The 18,428-nt window shown below is 34.9% G+C and overlaps 1 protein-coding gene and 1 long non-coding RNA gene across 2 annotated transcripts in view; one reads left to right on the plus strand and one right to left on the minus strand.

The window, feature by feature from the left end:
* Positions 1-18,428, plus strand: part of LOC141358977 (uncharacterized) — a 68,501-nt gene that overhangs the window by 35,279 nt on the left and 14,794 nt on the right. The gene's annotated exons all lie outside the window — the stretch shown is intronic.
* On the minus strand, positions 4,897-18,112 carry caly (calcyon neuron-specific vesicular protein). The gene is made up of 5 exons (XM_055204562.2): positions 17,974-18,112; positions 14,491-14,621; positions 13,283-13,399; positions 10,749-10,862; positions 4,897-6,136 (listed from the first exon to the last, which is right to left on the minus strand). Exons 2-5 carry the CDS (start codon positions 14,617-14,619, stop codon positions 5,948-5,950), a joined length of 549 nt encoding a protein of 182 aa, XP_055060537.1. The 5' UTR covers positions 14,620-14,621; positions 17,974-18,112; the 3' UTR covers positions 4,897-5,947.

Consider the following 18,428-nt stretch of genomic DNA (forward strand, 5'->3'; position numbering starts at 1 on the left):
GCTGAGTTTTACAAATGCTTGATTTGGTAGGAGTGGTTTTGATCTATTAGAAACACTTTTTATAACCTCCAAACAAAAATCTGGATCTGCACTTCAAAAAATGTCACCTTGTTGTAATATTGAACCGGTTATAATGTTTTAAATGTTATAATATGTATATATTTTTTTTTGCTAAAACTTGTTAAAGTTAATACGAATTGGCCAACTCATAAAATACAAATTGACTCTTATTATCAGCATTGCTTACTGTCCTATGACTGCCTTTCGTTATTGATTAAAAAACTGTTTTATAAATTGTTTTATGAACATAAAGATGAGCAAGTTATATAGAATACAGATTTATGGTAATATATTTTAGTCATCAAGCATATCAAGTGACACTGTCTGTAACACTGTAAATTGATGTCTATTACTCACAAAAGAGCAAATGCGGTAACCAGACGTGATTCAAACTTCCTCTAATTTACTCGTCTAAGAATCTGCTCCATGTGTGTATTGCTATAAATCTGAATTAGAGATCGGAGACAGGTTGTAAGTGGATGTAAAGTCTTGATACATACCCATTTGTGAGTCATTAACATTTTTACCCTGTAATTTTTCTCGGCATTCTTCAAACAGGAAGATGATCATGTGGCCACAGTCATTCTGGATGACTGTTACTCATTGAAGTCACTCACTCAATCTAGGAAGTTTGGCATTTTTAAACAAATAATGTTGATAAATTGCTTTATGGTGGAATAAATGTCTATTGTATCAGCTGTTTTTTTTTAAACAGGTATATAAAGGACACAAATGGCACTCATGCTGTATAATGAACCAATAAGAATTGAGATAGCAAAACACAGATAAAAAGAAACAGAAACATGTTTAACCTCTCTCTCATCCAGCCAGTTTTCCTTTTAGATATGAAAAAACACGATTAAACTTAACGTAAGCATCCCATTTTCAAGAGTAAAGATCAAATACAGATCACTGACTGCGAGCCTATTTCTTGTTTCTTATTCCTGGCCCTAGGTCAGTCCTAATATGCTATTTAAAATAAAGATCCTAAATTGTTTCCCTGCAAAGCCAAGCTTTGTTAAAACGGACCATACGACTTAATTTCATCTGTAGAAATACAGCCATTTCATTATGCAGCACACTCAAATATTTGTTTCTGCGGGTTTCTCCTTCATTGCAGCATAAATTGCTGCAAAGTGAAGAATTTGGAAACCGATTCTGCGCCAAGTCCGTCGTACACGAACGAATCAAGGTCTAAATGTTGCCCTAAAGACGCTCATTCAGACAGTCATTCAAAACAGATCCCACATTCAATAAAAACAGAAACGGCATACGCACACGCACACACACGCTATACCCTGGCAGTTGCCCATGTCGTGGCAGGCCTGCCAGCGGTTATTATGTCTTGACAGTTGTAAGTCACTTGATTTTTCATTGATCTTTATGGCTGCAATATGCCTTTTATTCGAAGGCCACATGATCAAACACAGATCGAAAGTGGACTACGTTAGAGAATGACATAGGAATTTTCTTGTCATCCTAACTCGAGGGTCAGAAGGCTTTTCCACTCTTCTGTTCCAGCAATAACCCCCCTCCTGTCATACTAAAACAAGAACACACTTTTAACCCAGTTAAAACATTTATAGAAACAGAAAGTCTACGAAAAAATCAAAGCCTGTCAACGCTTGTCAGTCCACAGTAAGGTAATTTACAGCCTCGGTAAACTGCATACTCTACGCGGTAGTTTACAGCTGGAATCATTTCAAGTCTTTTCGAAGACACGCTGAAGGATGTATACTGTGTTGATTTTAACTACAGCCGAATATTTATATACAATTGGTAGTTGCGCTGTAAATAAAACTGATTTAAACCAATTTAGAAGGTTAGTTTTAATTGTAAAAAAGCCACATGGGTAAATGCCTTTAGCCTCAAACAAAACAAAACTTTCCAAACAAACAACAATGTCTCAAAACAAAACAACATAAAATACTCTTAAAACAACACAAAACAAATCTCTCTGAAAACAAACAAAACTTTCAAAACAACAAATACAAAACTGTCTCAAAACAAAACAACATAATATACTTGTAAAACAACACAAAACTAATCTGTTTTAAAACAAACAAAACTCTCAAAACAACAAATACAAAACTGTCTCAAAACAAAACAACACAATATACTTGTAAAACAACACAAAACAAATCTGTTTTAAAACAAACAAAACTCTCAAAACAACAAATACAAAACTGTCTCAAAACAAAACAACATAATATACTTGTAAAACAACACAAAACAAATCTGTCTGAAATCAAACGAAACTCTCAAAACAACAAATACAAAACTGTCTCAAAACAAAACTAACAACCTGTCTTCAAACAAAATGGTCTTAAAACAAAACTGTCTGAAAACAAAACAATGTCAAATACTCTTAAAATAACACAAAACAAATCTGTCTGAAAACAAATAAAACTCTTAAAACAACAAATACAAAACAAAACTGTCTCAAAACAAAACGAACCATCTGTCTTCAAACAAAACTGTCTAAAAAAGGGTCTCAAAACAAACAAAACACAAATCTCTCTCAAAACAAAACTAACAACCTGTCTTCAAACAAAATTGTCTGAAAACAAAACTCTCAAAACAACAAATATAAAACAACACTGTCACAAAACAATATAAATCTGTCTTTAAAGGAACAGTATGAAAGAAAGAAATTTATCAATTAATCATAAAATGGCCCTGATATGTCACTAGACATTAAGAAATCATTTTCATTTCAAATACTTATATCACTGACAACAGTGGTATGGCCAGGATATTGTCATTTAAAAAAGTGGAGTTGCAGCCCTCAACTGATGTTTATGTTGTCATGTTGTGTATTGGCTACCAGTTTTGTGATTGCAATACCAGTTTTGGCCACAATCCTACATACTGTTCCTTTAAACAAAACTGTAAAAAAAGCGTCTCAAACAAACAAAACACAAATCTGTCTAAAGAAATTGTCTTAAAACAAAACTGTCTGAAAACAAAACAACATCAAATACTCAAAACTAATATAAAATAACACAAAACTAATCTGTCTGAAAACAAAACAAAAAACTCTCAAAACAAGTATAAAACAACACTCTCTCAAAACAAAACAAAACTGTCTCAAAACAAAACAAAACTGTCTCAAAACAAAACAACACTGTCTCAAAACAAAACAAAACAAAACAAAACAAAACAAAACAAAACAAAACAAAACAAAACAAAACAAAACAAAACAAAACAAAACAAAACAAAACAAAACAAAACAAAACAAAACAAAACAAAACACAAAACAAAACAAAACAAAACAAAACAAAACAAAACAAAAAAAACAATAAAAAACAATAGAAAACAAAATGTCAACACAAATCAGACAAAACTGTCTCAAAACTTAATAACTAGAGGCGTTTGGAAAATTACCTGTAGATGGCAGTGTTAAAAAATAAACTGTTCTAGGAATTTTTTTTCTAAAAAGTCCATAATATAATCGACACACTTCCACAGTAGTGCCGCGAGTTAGAAGGATTTATATACAAATCTAGACATTTAGAGAGAGAGAGAGAGAGAGAGAGAGAGAGAGAGAGAGCGAGAGCGAGAGCGAGAGAGAGAGAGAGAGAGAGAGAGAGAGAGAGAGAGAGAGAGAGAGAGAGAGAGAGAGAGGGAGGTGCATAATGAGAGACATTCTCTTCTGGCGCCAGCGCTTGAAAGATCCTACCGTGACAAACACACATATACACACAAACACACTTCTCACAGGGCTCGACCCACAGCCACTTTAACAGACAGAGTCAAATGTACAACCGTTCCCCTGGCAACACCAGCTGTGTGCTGACTATGCAATTCCCACATAATTACTTTTTAACACTTTATTAGGTTCAGTGCAAATCTAAAATGAAAATGATTTCACTACAGATTTTTACACAGTGAGCAGTCGTATGTGTTTAATGATGTATAGCACTTATATATATAAAATAATAAAAAGCTATTTTCTGTCATTTTAACATTGGGAATCCTACTGTGAGTATAAGGATCTTACACATATGCTGGATTAAAAATTACAGAAACATTAAAAAAATTATTAGTTAATTTTGGGCAGTTGTGGGACTATTACATTGGGTGGTGATTTAATAACTTGTTAAGCCCTGTATATAATGTAAAAAGCAGCATTTATAGCATTTTCTCTCATGTGAATGCTGGTATTTTGGTCTGATGTCACTAGACAGTTTTTACAATATAATGTCAAGTTATCTTTTCATTCTTGTCATTATTTAATACAATACTTTTTGAACTCTTCACTTTATCTTACTTATGATCTGAAATTCTTTTCATGCCTGCTTATTTCCTCTTTCGAGGGAACACACGCTGCATCACTGCGGTGACACTTTGGGGACGCCTCCAGGTGTAAGTGCGTGTGAATGTGTATATCAAATTCAACCAATGGTGAGGCTTAACGACAAAGACAGGGTGACGCGGGAGCCAGGAAGTATATCGCTATCTGAAATATTGCCAAAGACGACGTTACATGGACGCAGGAAATATAGCAAGGAATGTTTTCATTGTCAAACACAACTGCAAAAAAGCATTTTGGTATGAATCAACATTCGCATACAGAGGGTATAAACATTTAAAGCGAACAGTTTAGAATTTTTATGATATTATCCTACACTACACAGGGAATAATATGGATTTGTTTCAGAAAACTTCTTGCATAAAATAGATTCAAAAACTTTCAATGACCTGTATCTATGCATGTACATTTTCAAAAACTTCCCAGGGCCTTGAATTTTTCCCCCAGATTCACAAACTTTCAAGGATTTCAAGGACGCATGGGAACCCTGTAGACAAAATGAATTCAATGACAGAATGAAGAATGGTTGAATACTGAAACCTTTATTTTGTTATCATACACAGAGAATGAATCAAAGTTTGTCACAGATATGAAGAATAATACTGCAGGATTTATGCAGGCTTATCATCTGCAGGAACTATTTTGCATTGAAACTAAGACATATACCAAAACAATAAGATAAATACATAAATATTTGCGCAAACATTCATAGCAAATGAAAAAGATTGCAATGCATATATACCGAGTACAATAAATCAATACAACAAACATTTCAAACAGCCATTGTGTCACTTTATACATTCAGTACAGCTTGTGTAAGTGACGAATGTACGCAAGAAATATTTAAAGGTTACGCACCTTCGTGAGGCAGTTTGTCACATTCTTGAACTTTGAGAAAAATTTACAACATTACTTAAACTCTTAAATGGCTGCTGGTGTTTTGTGTGCAAGTCCTTCAACACACAAATAAAAAACATACAATGGTACATTTCATCAGAATCTAAATGCAACCAATTGTCAGGTTTACATCCAACAACAATCAGTAGTTACGAGTCGATTTAAAGAAATTACAAGAGTTTTGGGAATGCTTTCCAATAGACTCCTCATGGTTGTATTGAAGTTCACGAGGGCACAATTCACAGTTTATTACACTAAGCTAAATTAAATCCTAACTAATCTTGCAGAATTACAAGCAGTGCCATTAACTTTAGGATGGCACAGTGAAATGTGCCATAAGTAAGTGGCATAGTGACACTAGGATCAAAATACTGCGTTTCATCTAAACTGGTTATCAAGTATCATGAGTTGAGTTCTGAGTGCTGAACAGATTCAGGTTTACCAGTTTCGCAACTAAACAAAGCACTTTCAAAGACTAAGTTAAATCTAAATAGCGATTCCCGTCCCGCTCCCGAAATCCTTTCGGTCTTAAACACAAAATGCACACATATACACAGTCATCTTTGCCATTCATGTGATCTGGGCTCACAAACCCTTTAAAACGAACATCCAGTGTAAACTACCGCACCTGACCGTCCGTCACCCGCCCTTTCTTGTTCAGATCCCTTGCGTTGATTAGTGGTTTCCCTCTCCCTTGGCTCTCTGACCCTCCTTCAGAGCGTTGATGAGGGGGAGCCATGGGGAGGAGAGCTCTGGGATGTTCCTCTTGGCCTGGTTAAGGTGGGTCATGGCAGTGTAGAGGCTGCCTCTGGAAACCTGGTCAGGGTAGTACATCTCCAGAGCTTCCTGTTTGCAGTGACTGTGCTGGGTTGTGAAACAGAGGTTTGCAGATACAGGTTATTTATGGGAATATATTAAATAGGAATGAGAAGGTCAGGCAGGGATGAAGGATGTTACAAAGATCAGCAGTTTGGTCGATTTAACATTGTTATAGGGTCCAAACCACAAATGGGGCTTTTTCATTGCACAGTACCCCACGGCCCGGTTTGGGTCGGGTCAGCTTACTTTTGGGAGCTTTTCCATTGGGTGCAGTATGTAGTACCCGATACTTTTTTTTAGTACCTCCTCGGTTGTGGTTCCAAGCGATCCAACCTGATACCAAACGTGACGCAAAAACACTGCAGATCACTGATTGGTCAGAGAGAATCGTCACTACCAGCGTCATCCCTTTAATGTAGAAGATTAGCTTTACCTTTATGCTAGCTTGCGCTTTCTCGAGCAAACATGTTGTCATCTGTGCTCTGCTATAAGTTCCCAAACTCCCTTTTAGCGATGAAAAACATCCACAGGTTGAGAATCAGGGACACCATTCCAGTTTTTTCCAGACTTGCAGTTTGTGGCGGCACATTCGGGACGCTCACGTGCGCATATATGCTTAAATGCAATTTAAATGATGTTCAGCGGAGTGCATCGAATGACGCCACCAGCGGTTGTACAGAAACTGTCATGTGAGATAGAGGTAGTAATAAACGTTATGTGCAAACATCTATTTGTGGTGGTCAATTTTAATTTTGTGGTGGACTGAGAAATAAATGAATGTTTGGGAATGTACAACGACGCTCTCACTTGTATGATGTCACAGCAGTAGGCAGCGCAAATATAACGACACGCCTATAATCCCTCCCACTCCGAGGTGTTACTGGGTGATTCTCACGAAACCATTGAAACACCACGGCACTAATGATTTTAGCTTAAAAATGTGTAATATAGTAACATTAAAAAGCATCAGAATTAACACAATACTGTGTTCTACCTTGCACAATGTGTGATTTCAACATAAGAATTTATAATTGTAAATTTTATCTCATTTTCTGCTGAAATTCTCATTACCGCAATGTGTCCGGCTGTGTTTGAACATGCGTTATGTTGTAATTTAATCAAATTAACACAAAAATATTAAGAAAAAAATAAATGGATGTTTTGCTAGACTACTTTAGATGACAGAAAAAATATTTACTGAATATTCATGTATAATAATAATGAAGGAAAATTAGGAAAATGATGTGTCCATGCCTGATGTTCTCATCCTCCGCAACACTTTTTGAGAACCGTTTAAGCACACATACAGAATTTTAATAAAGTTTGATTTTGAGTGACCAAGCACATGGACCAGTTACTTCAAGATGGCTACCAGATAAGATCATTTTTTTACAGTTAATTTGAAATATTGTCTTGTCAGAATGCTTACACGACATTTTGATTATCATTACCGCAACAGATGCTTATTAAATGTTAATTTAATAGAAGCATAATACTTTGATTTTAAATGCATGTGCAGAATCTCCAAATTATGTTCTTTCAGGTTTGTCATGTCATTTTGAAAATATGTCAGTGTTGATGTTTTCTGACTGTTGCGGTAATGAGATTTTTTAGGACTAATTTTTTTAATTATGTTACAAAGAGTGTTAAATGATAAGTAAAAGTTTTTAAATTAATGTTCCCATTTACTCCAGACTTTGTTTTTCAATGTCTGGTGGGAAAAAAGTAAATTTAAGCAATTTTTACATTTTCATGCTTGACATTTTTAAAACCAAGTTTTCGTGAGAATCACCCTACTAAACTCGATGGAAAAGCTAACCACGCCAAAGTGACGTAAGCTGACCCGACCTGACCCAAACCAAACCAAACCAAACCAAACCGTGGGGTACTATGCAATGGAAAAACGGCAAAAGGTTTTATACAATCCTAAAAATAAAGTTGTGACTATAAAAAGTTTCTTTAAAATGGTTGTTCTTTGACATCGCTGTGAAGATTTGTGGTGGGTGTACTGCAGATATTCTGCCACAATTTGGGGAAAACAATGCCCTAAAAAATTATGGGTTAATTTCAACCCAACGTTGGGTCAAAAAGGACAAACCGACCCTTTGGATTGTAGTTAAACCTATGCTGGGTTGTTTCTTTCTTTTTTACGCCATTCAAGTATCTATAGCTATATTAATGGCAAGAACTGGTTAAACCTGGATCAACATTTTAATCAAAGAAACCCCAAATTACCCTTAACACAAACCCTAACCATTTTTTACCCCTCAAATTAGTGTGAAATAATAGTTTGAGACAATTTTTTTAAAGCCCCAACCGTAAAAATTACTAAATATAATAAATAGTGAAAATAATCCACGAGCAATTCCTCCAGAAAACAGCGTGAGGTGCACTTGAGAGTTAGATTTTTTCAGACAGAAATCTTTTAAATTACTTTGTGAAATTGGGACAAATAATGGACAGTATCGCTTTGTGGCAGCGCAGCATGTAGTATTTATATTTTAATCAAAAACAGGGGACCCTCAAAGCTTATAGGAGGTCCAAGAGCCCCCAGACCCCCCTTCAAACACTGGTTTTAACTCTTTGTTGGGTCAAATATGAACATTGGGTTAATTTAAACCAACGGCTGGGTTCGTCCCTTTTTGACCCAATGCTTGGTTGGAAGTATTTTTTGTTTGAGTGAATATTGTAATGGTGGTCAAAACCTTTTCATTTATTTTATTGAAATGGTTGTCAAAGAAGTTTGCGTGCAAAGTTATCACAATTTAGTGAGTACGTTTCAGAACATATTTAGCTAATCTTTAATAATAAAAATTCTTTAAAGGCGACATTTCACAAGACTTTTTTAAGATGTAAAATAAATAATTGGTTTCCCAAGAGTATGTATGTCATGTTTTAGCTTAAAATACCATATAGATAATTTATTATAGCATGTTAAAACTGCCACTTTGTAGGTGTGAACAAAAATGTGCCGCTTTTGGGTGTGCCCTTCCTTTTAAATGCAAATAAGCTGATGAAATGCAAACACTGATGGTGGTTTGTTGAAATTAAAAGTCAATTGTGCTGTCATTCATTTCTTTCTCTCTCTCTCTGCACTAAATGGCAGTGTCGTGGTTGGATAGTGCAGATTAAGGGGTGGTATTAATATAATAAGATCCCATTCTGACATCACAAGGGGAGCCAAATGTCAATTACCTATTTTTCAAACGCTTGCAGAGAATTGTTTACCAAATCTAAGTTACTAGGTTGATCTTTTTCATATTTTGTAGGTTGATAGAAGAACTGCCAATTATAGCACTTAAACATGGAAAATGTTTAATGATATGTCCCCCTTAACAACGCCTTTATTTTACATTATTAATATTTTTTTATTAATAAAACAAAAGACAAACAATGTACATTTACTACATTTATTATTAAATTGAAATCTATTAAAATCTAAAGCAAAAAGAAGAACATTAAGGGGTGGTTTCCCGGACAGGGCTTATCCTAGTCCCAAACTAAAACCCTGTCTGGGAAACCGCCCCATAAAATCATACAAACATGCACTTTAATGTCAAATAAACAATTTGTCACATATACAAACAAACCTTTTTTTCTGACAATGTTGCTAACCTTATAACCTTATTGCTCATTTTATACATCATCATCATAACTTTAGCTTATTGTTGGCTCAAAATAATGCATAAAATAAACAAATAAAAAAATCATGTGGTGTTTTTTAATATTTGAGATGATTAAATTATTGTGTATTTTTGAAACGTTCTCTATGCGTTCCACTACAATTTTGTTGTTTGACAATTAAAGTGACAATTCTGTCTTCAAAGTCACTCATCCCAACTAACATCCAAAATAGAAAAGTATAATGCCGATTCGCGACAGAAAGACGTCAGTCAATAGATGTCAACATGTCTCGGCTTCCATAAACCTCATTCCAGCTTAACAAGAGGCAATTTTCCCGCTCTTCAAGTTAGCAACGCTGCATTAGTGCGGCACGCTAATTACGGCACTGGTATCTGCATCAAAGGGGGAGAGGTGGAAGCCCCTGCAGGCCTTAATCACAGTTTAGTCACGGCTAACACTAATTAAAGACATTCTTACGCTCCACCGCAGATAATGCACTACTTTCAATGCTGTTTGCCAGACTGAGGGGCTGCAGCTAAGCATAGCTTACCCGCAAAAACAATGTGAAATATATGATAATCATATACAGCGGGTTTGAGACCATGCGTGACAATGCATCCATTTCGAAAATTTTTTATGTTAAACTTTTTTGTTATAAATTATATTACGGAAAAACAATGTTGAAATGTTGAATTTAATAATTATTTTGCTTTAATAACAATATTTACTGCCATAGACACTGATGATCCATTTTTTCCTTCCATGATCTGAGAATGTTCCAATGAGCATCATATGGAACCAAGAAAATTTAGATTTTTCGTGCAAATGATATCACGGTCAATGTGATTCAATTACACCCATTGAATTAGTGTTGAATCTGTGTGTGTGTTCATTTGACATAATGTTAATCCTAAAAACATTTAAAACATTTTCTTTTTAGATTAAAATGTCAGCTTAATGCGTAAATGTAAATTGTTTCTAAATGTATGAGGTGCATGAAGTAAATCACAGATATTTTGTATTGTTTTGGTACCTGAAGAACGTAGCCCTTAGGGCAGCCGAGCTGGTCATCCCATAGCGCTTTATACATGACAAACAGAAGCAGGCATGCCAGGAAAGTCAGGATTATCACGATCAGTGCAATGAGCATGAAAAGACAGACATCAAATTTACATACATATTTTCATTTGGAATTCCTTGGTTTTCCAAACTGGGGTTTGCGAACCCCTGGTGGTTTGCAAGGGAATCGCAGGGGGTTTGTAAGTTCAAATCAATAGTAATTCAAACATAAAATGCGAATTAATAATTTTTAAATAAAACTCTGAATAAAACACTTACAAAAATACTAAAACACACACTAGGGATGGGACGATTACCGGTTTCCCGATTAACCACGAAAAATGTCCTGACAGTTAGTATTATTGTTTAAAATTTAATTATCATTACAACCGTGTTAGATTACCGTGATTTTGAAAACTCGTGGTAAATCCTGTGAAGACAGAATCAGTTTGACATAGGCGCGCACATGCAACATAGTTTATTGCACAAGAAGGCATTTAAGGGATAATGTATTGTATTCATTCACAGTAAACTTTATAAACAGTAACAGATTTATTTATTTTTTTTACCACAGAAATAATTTCAGGGACATGAAATATTAATAAGACCAATGTCGCACACCTGTGAGTTCCGGTTAGGTGCGTAGGGACATGAAATATTAAATTGTGATTTTCAAAAATAAAAGTTGTTCAAATGTTTTTAGTGTGTGTGTCAGTTCTTTTTGGACATTCCCATCTCATTTGAACAAAACCATGATAATATTGATAACCGTGATAACTTTGGTCACTATAATCATGCGAAATTTTCATACCGTCCCATTCCTAACACACACACACACACACAAACACACACATTCTGGTTTCCATGTTTTGTGGGGACATTCCATAGACGTAATGCATTTTATTCTGTACAAACTGTATTCTATTCCCCTTACCTACCCCATTCCCTAACCCCAACCATCACAGAAACCCATCTCCTACTTCACATTTTCAAGAAACATCATTTTGTTTTATTTATAAGCTTGTTTCCTCATGGGGACGTCGAAAAGTCCCCACAAGGTCACAAAAATACTGGTATTCCTATCTTTGTGGGGACAATTGGTCCCCACAACATGATAATTACCAGGTACACACACACTCACGCGCACGCGCGCACACACACACACACACACACACACACACACACACACACACACACACACACACACACACACACACACTTTTTTGTACCAAATACCAATAAAAGAAAATGATCAGATGAAGGTCCAATAACTGGTAATAATAACAATAACTATTTAAGTACTGATAAAAACTAAAAAAAAAAAAAAATGCAAATGTGCTACTAAATTATTGAAATATTTTAATTTTAAAATCTCAAGGGGGTACTTTAAGTAAATAATTAAGGTCAAGAGGGTTCAGCTGACACATAAGTTTGAAAACCCCTGCTCTAGTCCATCTGGCACAACTGTGGAGTGTGAATAGTGTAAAGTTAAAGTCCCCATGAAATCAAAACGGACGATTCTTATTTTTTATGGAATATTGCAGTGTTCATTATAAACAATTTATCCGTGTGGGTCATTATAAGTTCACATGCCCTTATAAACTTAAATTAAAATCAGAAAATTTACTTCCGCCCTCTTGTGGCGATCCTTCTCTGATGATGATAGCATCCGATAACCCCGCCCCCTCCGACTGTCAGTCTGCTGTGACTTCCATTTCTAAATTAAATGCCTACTTTTCTATATCAAATCAATTCACAGTGGAAAACACAAGCCATGCCTGCTATTTTTGTAGTGTATTCCGTTTCAATCTGAAATACGTCACAATATGGAAGTTGACTTCCTGTTCACAGGGACTTTAAAGGGACACTCCACTTTTTTTGAAAATATGTTCATTTTCCAGCTCCCCTAGAGTTAAACATTTAATTTTTACCTTTTGGAATCCATTTAGCTGATCTCCGGGTCTGGCTGTATCACTTTTAGCATAGCTTAGCATAATCCATTGAATCTAATTAGACCATTAGCATTGGGCCTAAAAATAACCAAAGAATTTTTATATTTTTCCTATTTAAAATTTGACTCTTCTGTAGTTACATCGTGTACTAAGACCGACGGAAAATTAAAAGTTGTGATTTTCTAGGCTGATATGTCTAGGAACTATACTCTCATTCTGGCCTAATAAGGACTTTGCTGCTGTACCATGTCTGCAGCAGGCGCAATGATATTACACAACGATATTTTCGGTCACTGTGTAATATCATTGCGTCCGTCTTAGTACACGATGTAACTACAGAATAGTCAAGTTTTAAATAGGAAAAATATCAAAACTCTTTGGTTATTTTTGAGCACGATGCTAATGGTCTAATCGGATTCAATGGATTATGCTAAGCTATGCTAATAGTGGTACAGCCAAAACGGTAAAAAACTAATGTTTAACTCTAGGGGAGCTGGAAAATGAGCATATTTTCAAAAAAGCTAAGCTAATCTCAAATGTGGTGGTGTTGCTTTACCATGAAATGCTTTGGCAACTCATCATAATGGTTAATGTTCAGGTTCTTAGTGCTCGGGACATACAGCTTCCTCTTCTTCTCCTTTAGCTGATATTCTGTTGTGGTTTTCACAATCACCTGAAGAATAAAGAGAAAGAATTAATATAAACACAAAAGGTATTAAAATAACAGACTTCATTTACAGAAAGTATTGTTGAATTAGCTCACATGGCCATCTGATCAACAGAAAAATGTGAAATAATATAAACCTACATTTTTTATTTGTACGTAAGGGGCCGTGAACAGTGCGTGTGGCGCAATTTTCGTCATCAGAAGAGTGCGTGTGTACTGTATGCTAACCGCCGGAGTTTTGAAACCCGCGTACATTGTTACGTGTAGGTCGCACATGCGCCTAAAGGAAAATGTAGAGTTACATTTCTTCGCAATGCGCACACTTCGAACATACACGTATGAGTCAAATAAAGTAGCTTTGCAAGGCTCTGCATTTGACCGTGTGCGTACGTTCGTAAACAGACTTTACTCAGGGCCTTGTAAAAAAAAAAAAAGAATGCATTTTTGGGTCAATTCCAACTGATTTGTGACAAATATCTCTTTCTTCAAAGAACCAAAATAGGCTCTAACCAAACCAACACTTCCAACCAAGCCTTGCTCCAATTTTAGTCCAATTCATGATTTATTTTATAGGATGACTTCAACGTTTAATGATTACTGGGCTTTACTGCTTTGATTTTGTTCCCACCAATGTATACCAGCAAACAGGGTGTTCTTTTAATGTAAAGATCTCCTATACTACATAATTAGTCATCTTATAGATGAATCATTACTAATTTAAATTCAGACTCTTGCCTCCCACCAAGCCAAGAATAGACACAAGCCATCTGTGATGCTGTGGAGAAGAGTCTGTGCGTGTGCAGATGCTTTGCAAAGCATTTGTAATTCTTACAGTGACAAAGTGTATCATATTCATCGACACTGAATATCTTGATGGTGTCACATGAAATCTTTCTTTAGTGCCACGCTGCTAGAATCTAACATGGTGGTTTCTACCATGTCTTTGATGGTATCAGTGTTACCTTGGTTCTCCAATGACGTTCTTCTGCTTAATGAAGTTCTTCGGACGGTAATGAACAACAGAAGGCCACTGCGGTCTGTAATATGGATCTATGTGTGGGTTCTGGCCTCTAATGCATAATCAGCATCGTAATCACCTTGTCGGGGAAAGACTGCTGTAACTGGTTGACCTCCAGAGGAGTGATGAGGGGGATGTTGTCGAAACCATCCTCAAGTGACCCCTGTCTCTCCACCTTTTCCACCAGGTTACTGCCTAACTTAACCATGTCTGAAATGAGATCAGATTGTAATGTAGATTGGCAAAAATGCACAGAAATAGACATTTGGGTCACAATACAGATAAAAATTTGACCGATTCATTACCCCTGTATGAATTATTGATTCTTTTCACACCAAAGCAAGAATGTCTTAGATTTTTTCCAATATTATGTTACAACATTTTGTAAAAGTACTGTATTTAGTGCATCACCACCCATATCAAATAAATGTTGTCATATATAGAAGACACAATGACATGATGATTATGGGTAAGGGTCAAAAGTCTAAACATGGGTAAGGGTCAAAAGTCTAAACATAACATTAGACCTTGAATGGTTAAAAGTGTAGTTCAGTGATTTAAATGTCAAAGGGTTAAACAACATGGAGGTAGCTACTATATGTCTATATCTCGGCTGCCACGTCATCAATCTCTGCTGAAAGCTGTCTTGGTTTAAAGGATCCTTGAAAAGCAGCCTTCGTGCCACTCCCTGCATTTTGGTGCATTTTGCACACCCAGTAATGCGATTTAACAGATTTGTTAGTACTATAAACTGTACCTTATTTACTTAGAGTAATAAGAAAAATGTAAGTACGGCCAATAAAGATAAATGTGTTTTCTTTGTGGTGTAAGCGTGGGGTCTCAAATCTAATCCCCATCTAATTTCTCTACTAAATGTGAAATGGTATGAAATGAAATATTATGTTTTTTTCTTTTACTTTAGTTATCTACTATTATGTGTATGCCATTTGGGTGGAAACTCTTGGAAAACATATTGTACTTCATCGTGAGGATATAATTTCATCTTTGGGAATTAGGAGTTTGAATGGAGAATGTACAGTAGTATCATTTACATGAGAAGTTTTGCATTTTACTGCATGTGTTCTTGAGTGATGTTTTCTATTTAGCACTTGTTAGTCTGTATTTAATATCTTTCCATTATGTCTGTCTCCGCGGTCTCTGCTCTGATGTTGTTTACTCAGTTAATTTCACTCTGTGTCATTATGACTCGGTGTGCATGTGCACGCGCACAGTCGCTCGTGTCTCACTCATTAACCGAGTGAAGAAAACATTTAAGGTTTTTCGTTCCTTTCTAACAGGCTATGAATCCATCCATCCATCCATCCATCCATCCATCCATCCATCCATCTAGCCAGCCAGCCATAATTAAATACAATAATAACAATAATAATTATTAATCAATCACTTGAAACATTTAGAATCTATCCATCCATCCATCCATCCATCAACTCATAAAAAATAATTAATAAATTGAAACATATAATCTATGTATTCATCCATCCATTCCAGGTTAGATTATATAATAAACAAATCAATAAATAGAAACATATAGAATCTATCAATCTATCCATCCATCCATCCATTCATCCATCAACTCATGAATAATAAACTAATCAATAAATTGAAACATATAGAATCTATTTATTCATCCATCCATTCCAGGTTAGATTATATAATAAACAAATCAATAAATAGAAACATATAGAATCTATCAATCTATCCATCCATCCATCCATCCATTCATCCATCAACTCATGAATAATAAACTAATCAATAAATTGAAACATATAGAATCTATTTATTCATCCATCCATCCATTCCAGGTTAGATTATATAATAAACTAATCAATAAATTGAAATATATAGAATCTATCTATCTATCTATCTATCCATCCATCCATCCATCCATCCATCAACTCATGAATAATAAACTAATCAATAAATTGAAACATATAGAATTTATTTATTCAGCCATCCATTCCAGGTTAGATTATATAATAAACTAATCAATAAATTGAAACATATAGAATCTATCAATCTATCTATCCATCCATCCATCCATCCTCCATCCATCCATCAACTCATGAATAATAATTAATCAATAAATTGAAACATATAGAATCTATTTATCCATCCATCATCCATCCATCTATCCATCCATCCATCAACTTACAAATAATAATGAATTAATGAATTGAAACACCTATCTATCTATCTATCTATCTATCTATCTATCTATCTATCTATCTATCTATCTATCTATCTATCTATCTATCTATCTATCTATCTATCTAAACAATTTAAATATAACAATAAAAATAAATACATTGAAACATATATAATTTATTTATCCATCCATCCAGCCATCCAGGGTAGATTATATAATAACAACTAAATACAATAATCTATCTATCTATCTATCTATCTATCTATCTATCTATCTATCTATCTATCTATCTATCTATCTATCTATCTATCTATCTATCTATCTATCTATCTATCTATCTATCCAGCCATATAATAATAATAATTAAATACAACAATAATAATAAATACATTGAAACATATAGAATCAATTTATCTATCTAGCCATCCATCCAAGGTAGATTATATAATAATAACTAAATACAATAATTATAACAATTAATATTAACTATCTATCTGTCTGTCCGCCCGTCCGTCCATCAACTTACAAATATTAATTGAAACATATAGAATCTACTCATCCATCCATCCATCCATCCATCCATCCATCCATCCATCCATCCATCCATCCATCCATCCATCCATCCATCCATTCAAGGTAGATTATATAATAATAATAATTAACATATAATAATTAAATGTATGACAATTATCTGAATAATAATAGTTAACAAATCTGTCTATCTATTCGTCTTTCGGTCTATCTGTCCAGACCTCTGACCAATTCTTCACAAATACTCGTACATAAAATTTCATAATTTTATTTTGTATAAAATAAACAAATTATACATATTATTCAAGTAAAAAGGTTATTCAAGATGCCCAAGCTACAGCACGATAAGATATGTGAGGCATTACAGATGATCATCTTTGCAATGTAGGGTTTGAGGCTTGGATGACCAGATGATGTATAAACTGGGCACATCTGACTGTAAACAACGTCTTTATTAAAACCGTATCGTGGCCCGTGGGTAAATAAAGCAATTAAACATTTAAATTGTTTACATGACGTGTGTGCTCAAATGTAAAAATGCTTAAATGTACAACATGTCAAACCTACGAATCGCATTATTATTATGGGCTCATAATAAAACATTATTACACAACAGCTGCAAACTCACTGAATCATTACGTCAAAACGTATGACGCCAATAATTTCATATCACGACGCATTTAAGGACATAAAATGATTTTGTATTAGGGAATAAAGAGGAATCAATAAAAACTGCTGCGTTTATCTAATCGCGGTTATAACCACTGTCCAGAGGTTGACGACGAAAACGTCTGTAAAACGACGCGATTACTCAATAATAAATAAACGCTTTTTGGTCGAAACGATGGGAAAGCAGATACTTACTGGTTTTGTCGTCGGGTGTATTGATTATGCTTTTCTTTGATGGTGCTACTGGAGCAGCTGCTGGATATTATGGCCGTGTGTCGTTGACTGAAGGCTTTACGCTTCAGCTGCACTGTCGCTGCGCAGAGAGATCGCCGGATGACATCAAAGTACCGCGAGAGCGATTCGAAAGCTGTGTACGCAGTATTGTGATGTCAAACGCCGATCGCTCTGCGCAGCGCCTTTATGAAGTCAAACACCTAATAACCTAACAACCTTTATCTTAATTTCTAAGAAGTTTATTAAAAAACAAAAAATAACTTAATTATTGTTTTAATAATTTAAACAATCAAACAGGTAAACAAAAATGTAGGCCTACAAATGAGTTTTTGATTTTATTTTAGTAAGGCAAATTACAAATGCAGGATATTTAGACCACCATTCTTTACTATTCAAAATATATAAAAAACTTACAA

Source organism: Misgurnus anguillicaudatus, chromosome 3 (genome assembly GCF_027580225.2).
Source record: "Misgurnus anguillicaudatus chromosome 3, ASM2758022v2, whole genome shotgun sequence".
NCBI lineage: Eukaryota > Metazoa > Chordata > Actinopteri > Cypriniformes > Cobitidae > Misgurnus > Misgurnus anguillicaudatus.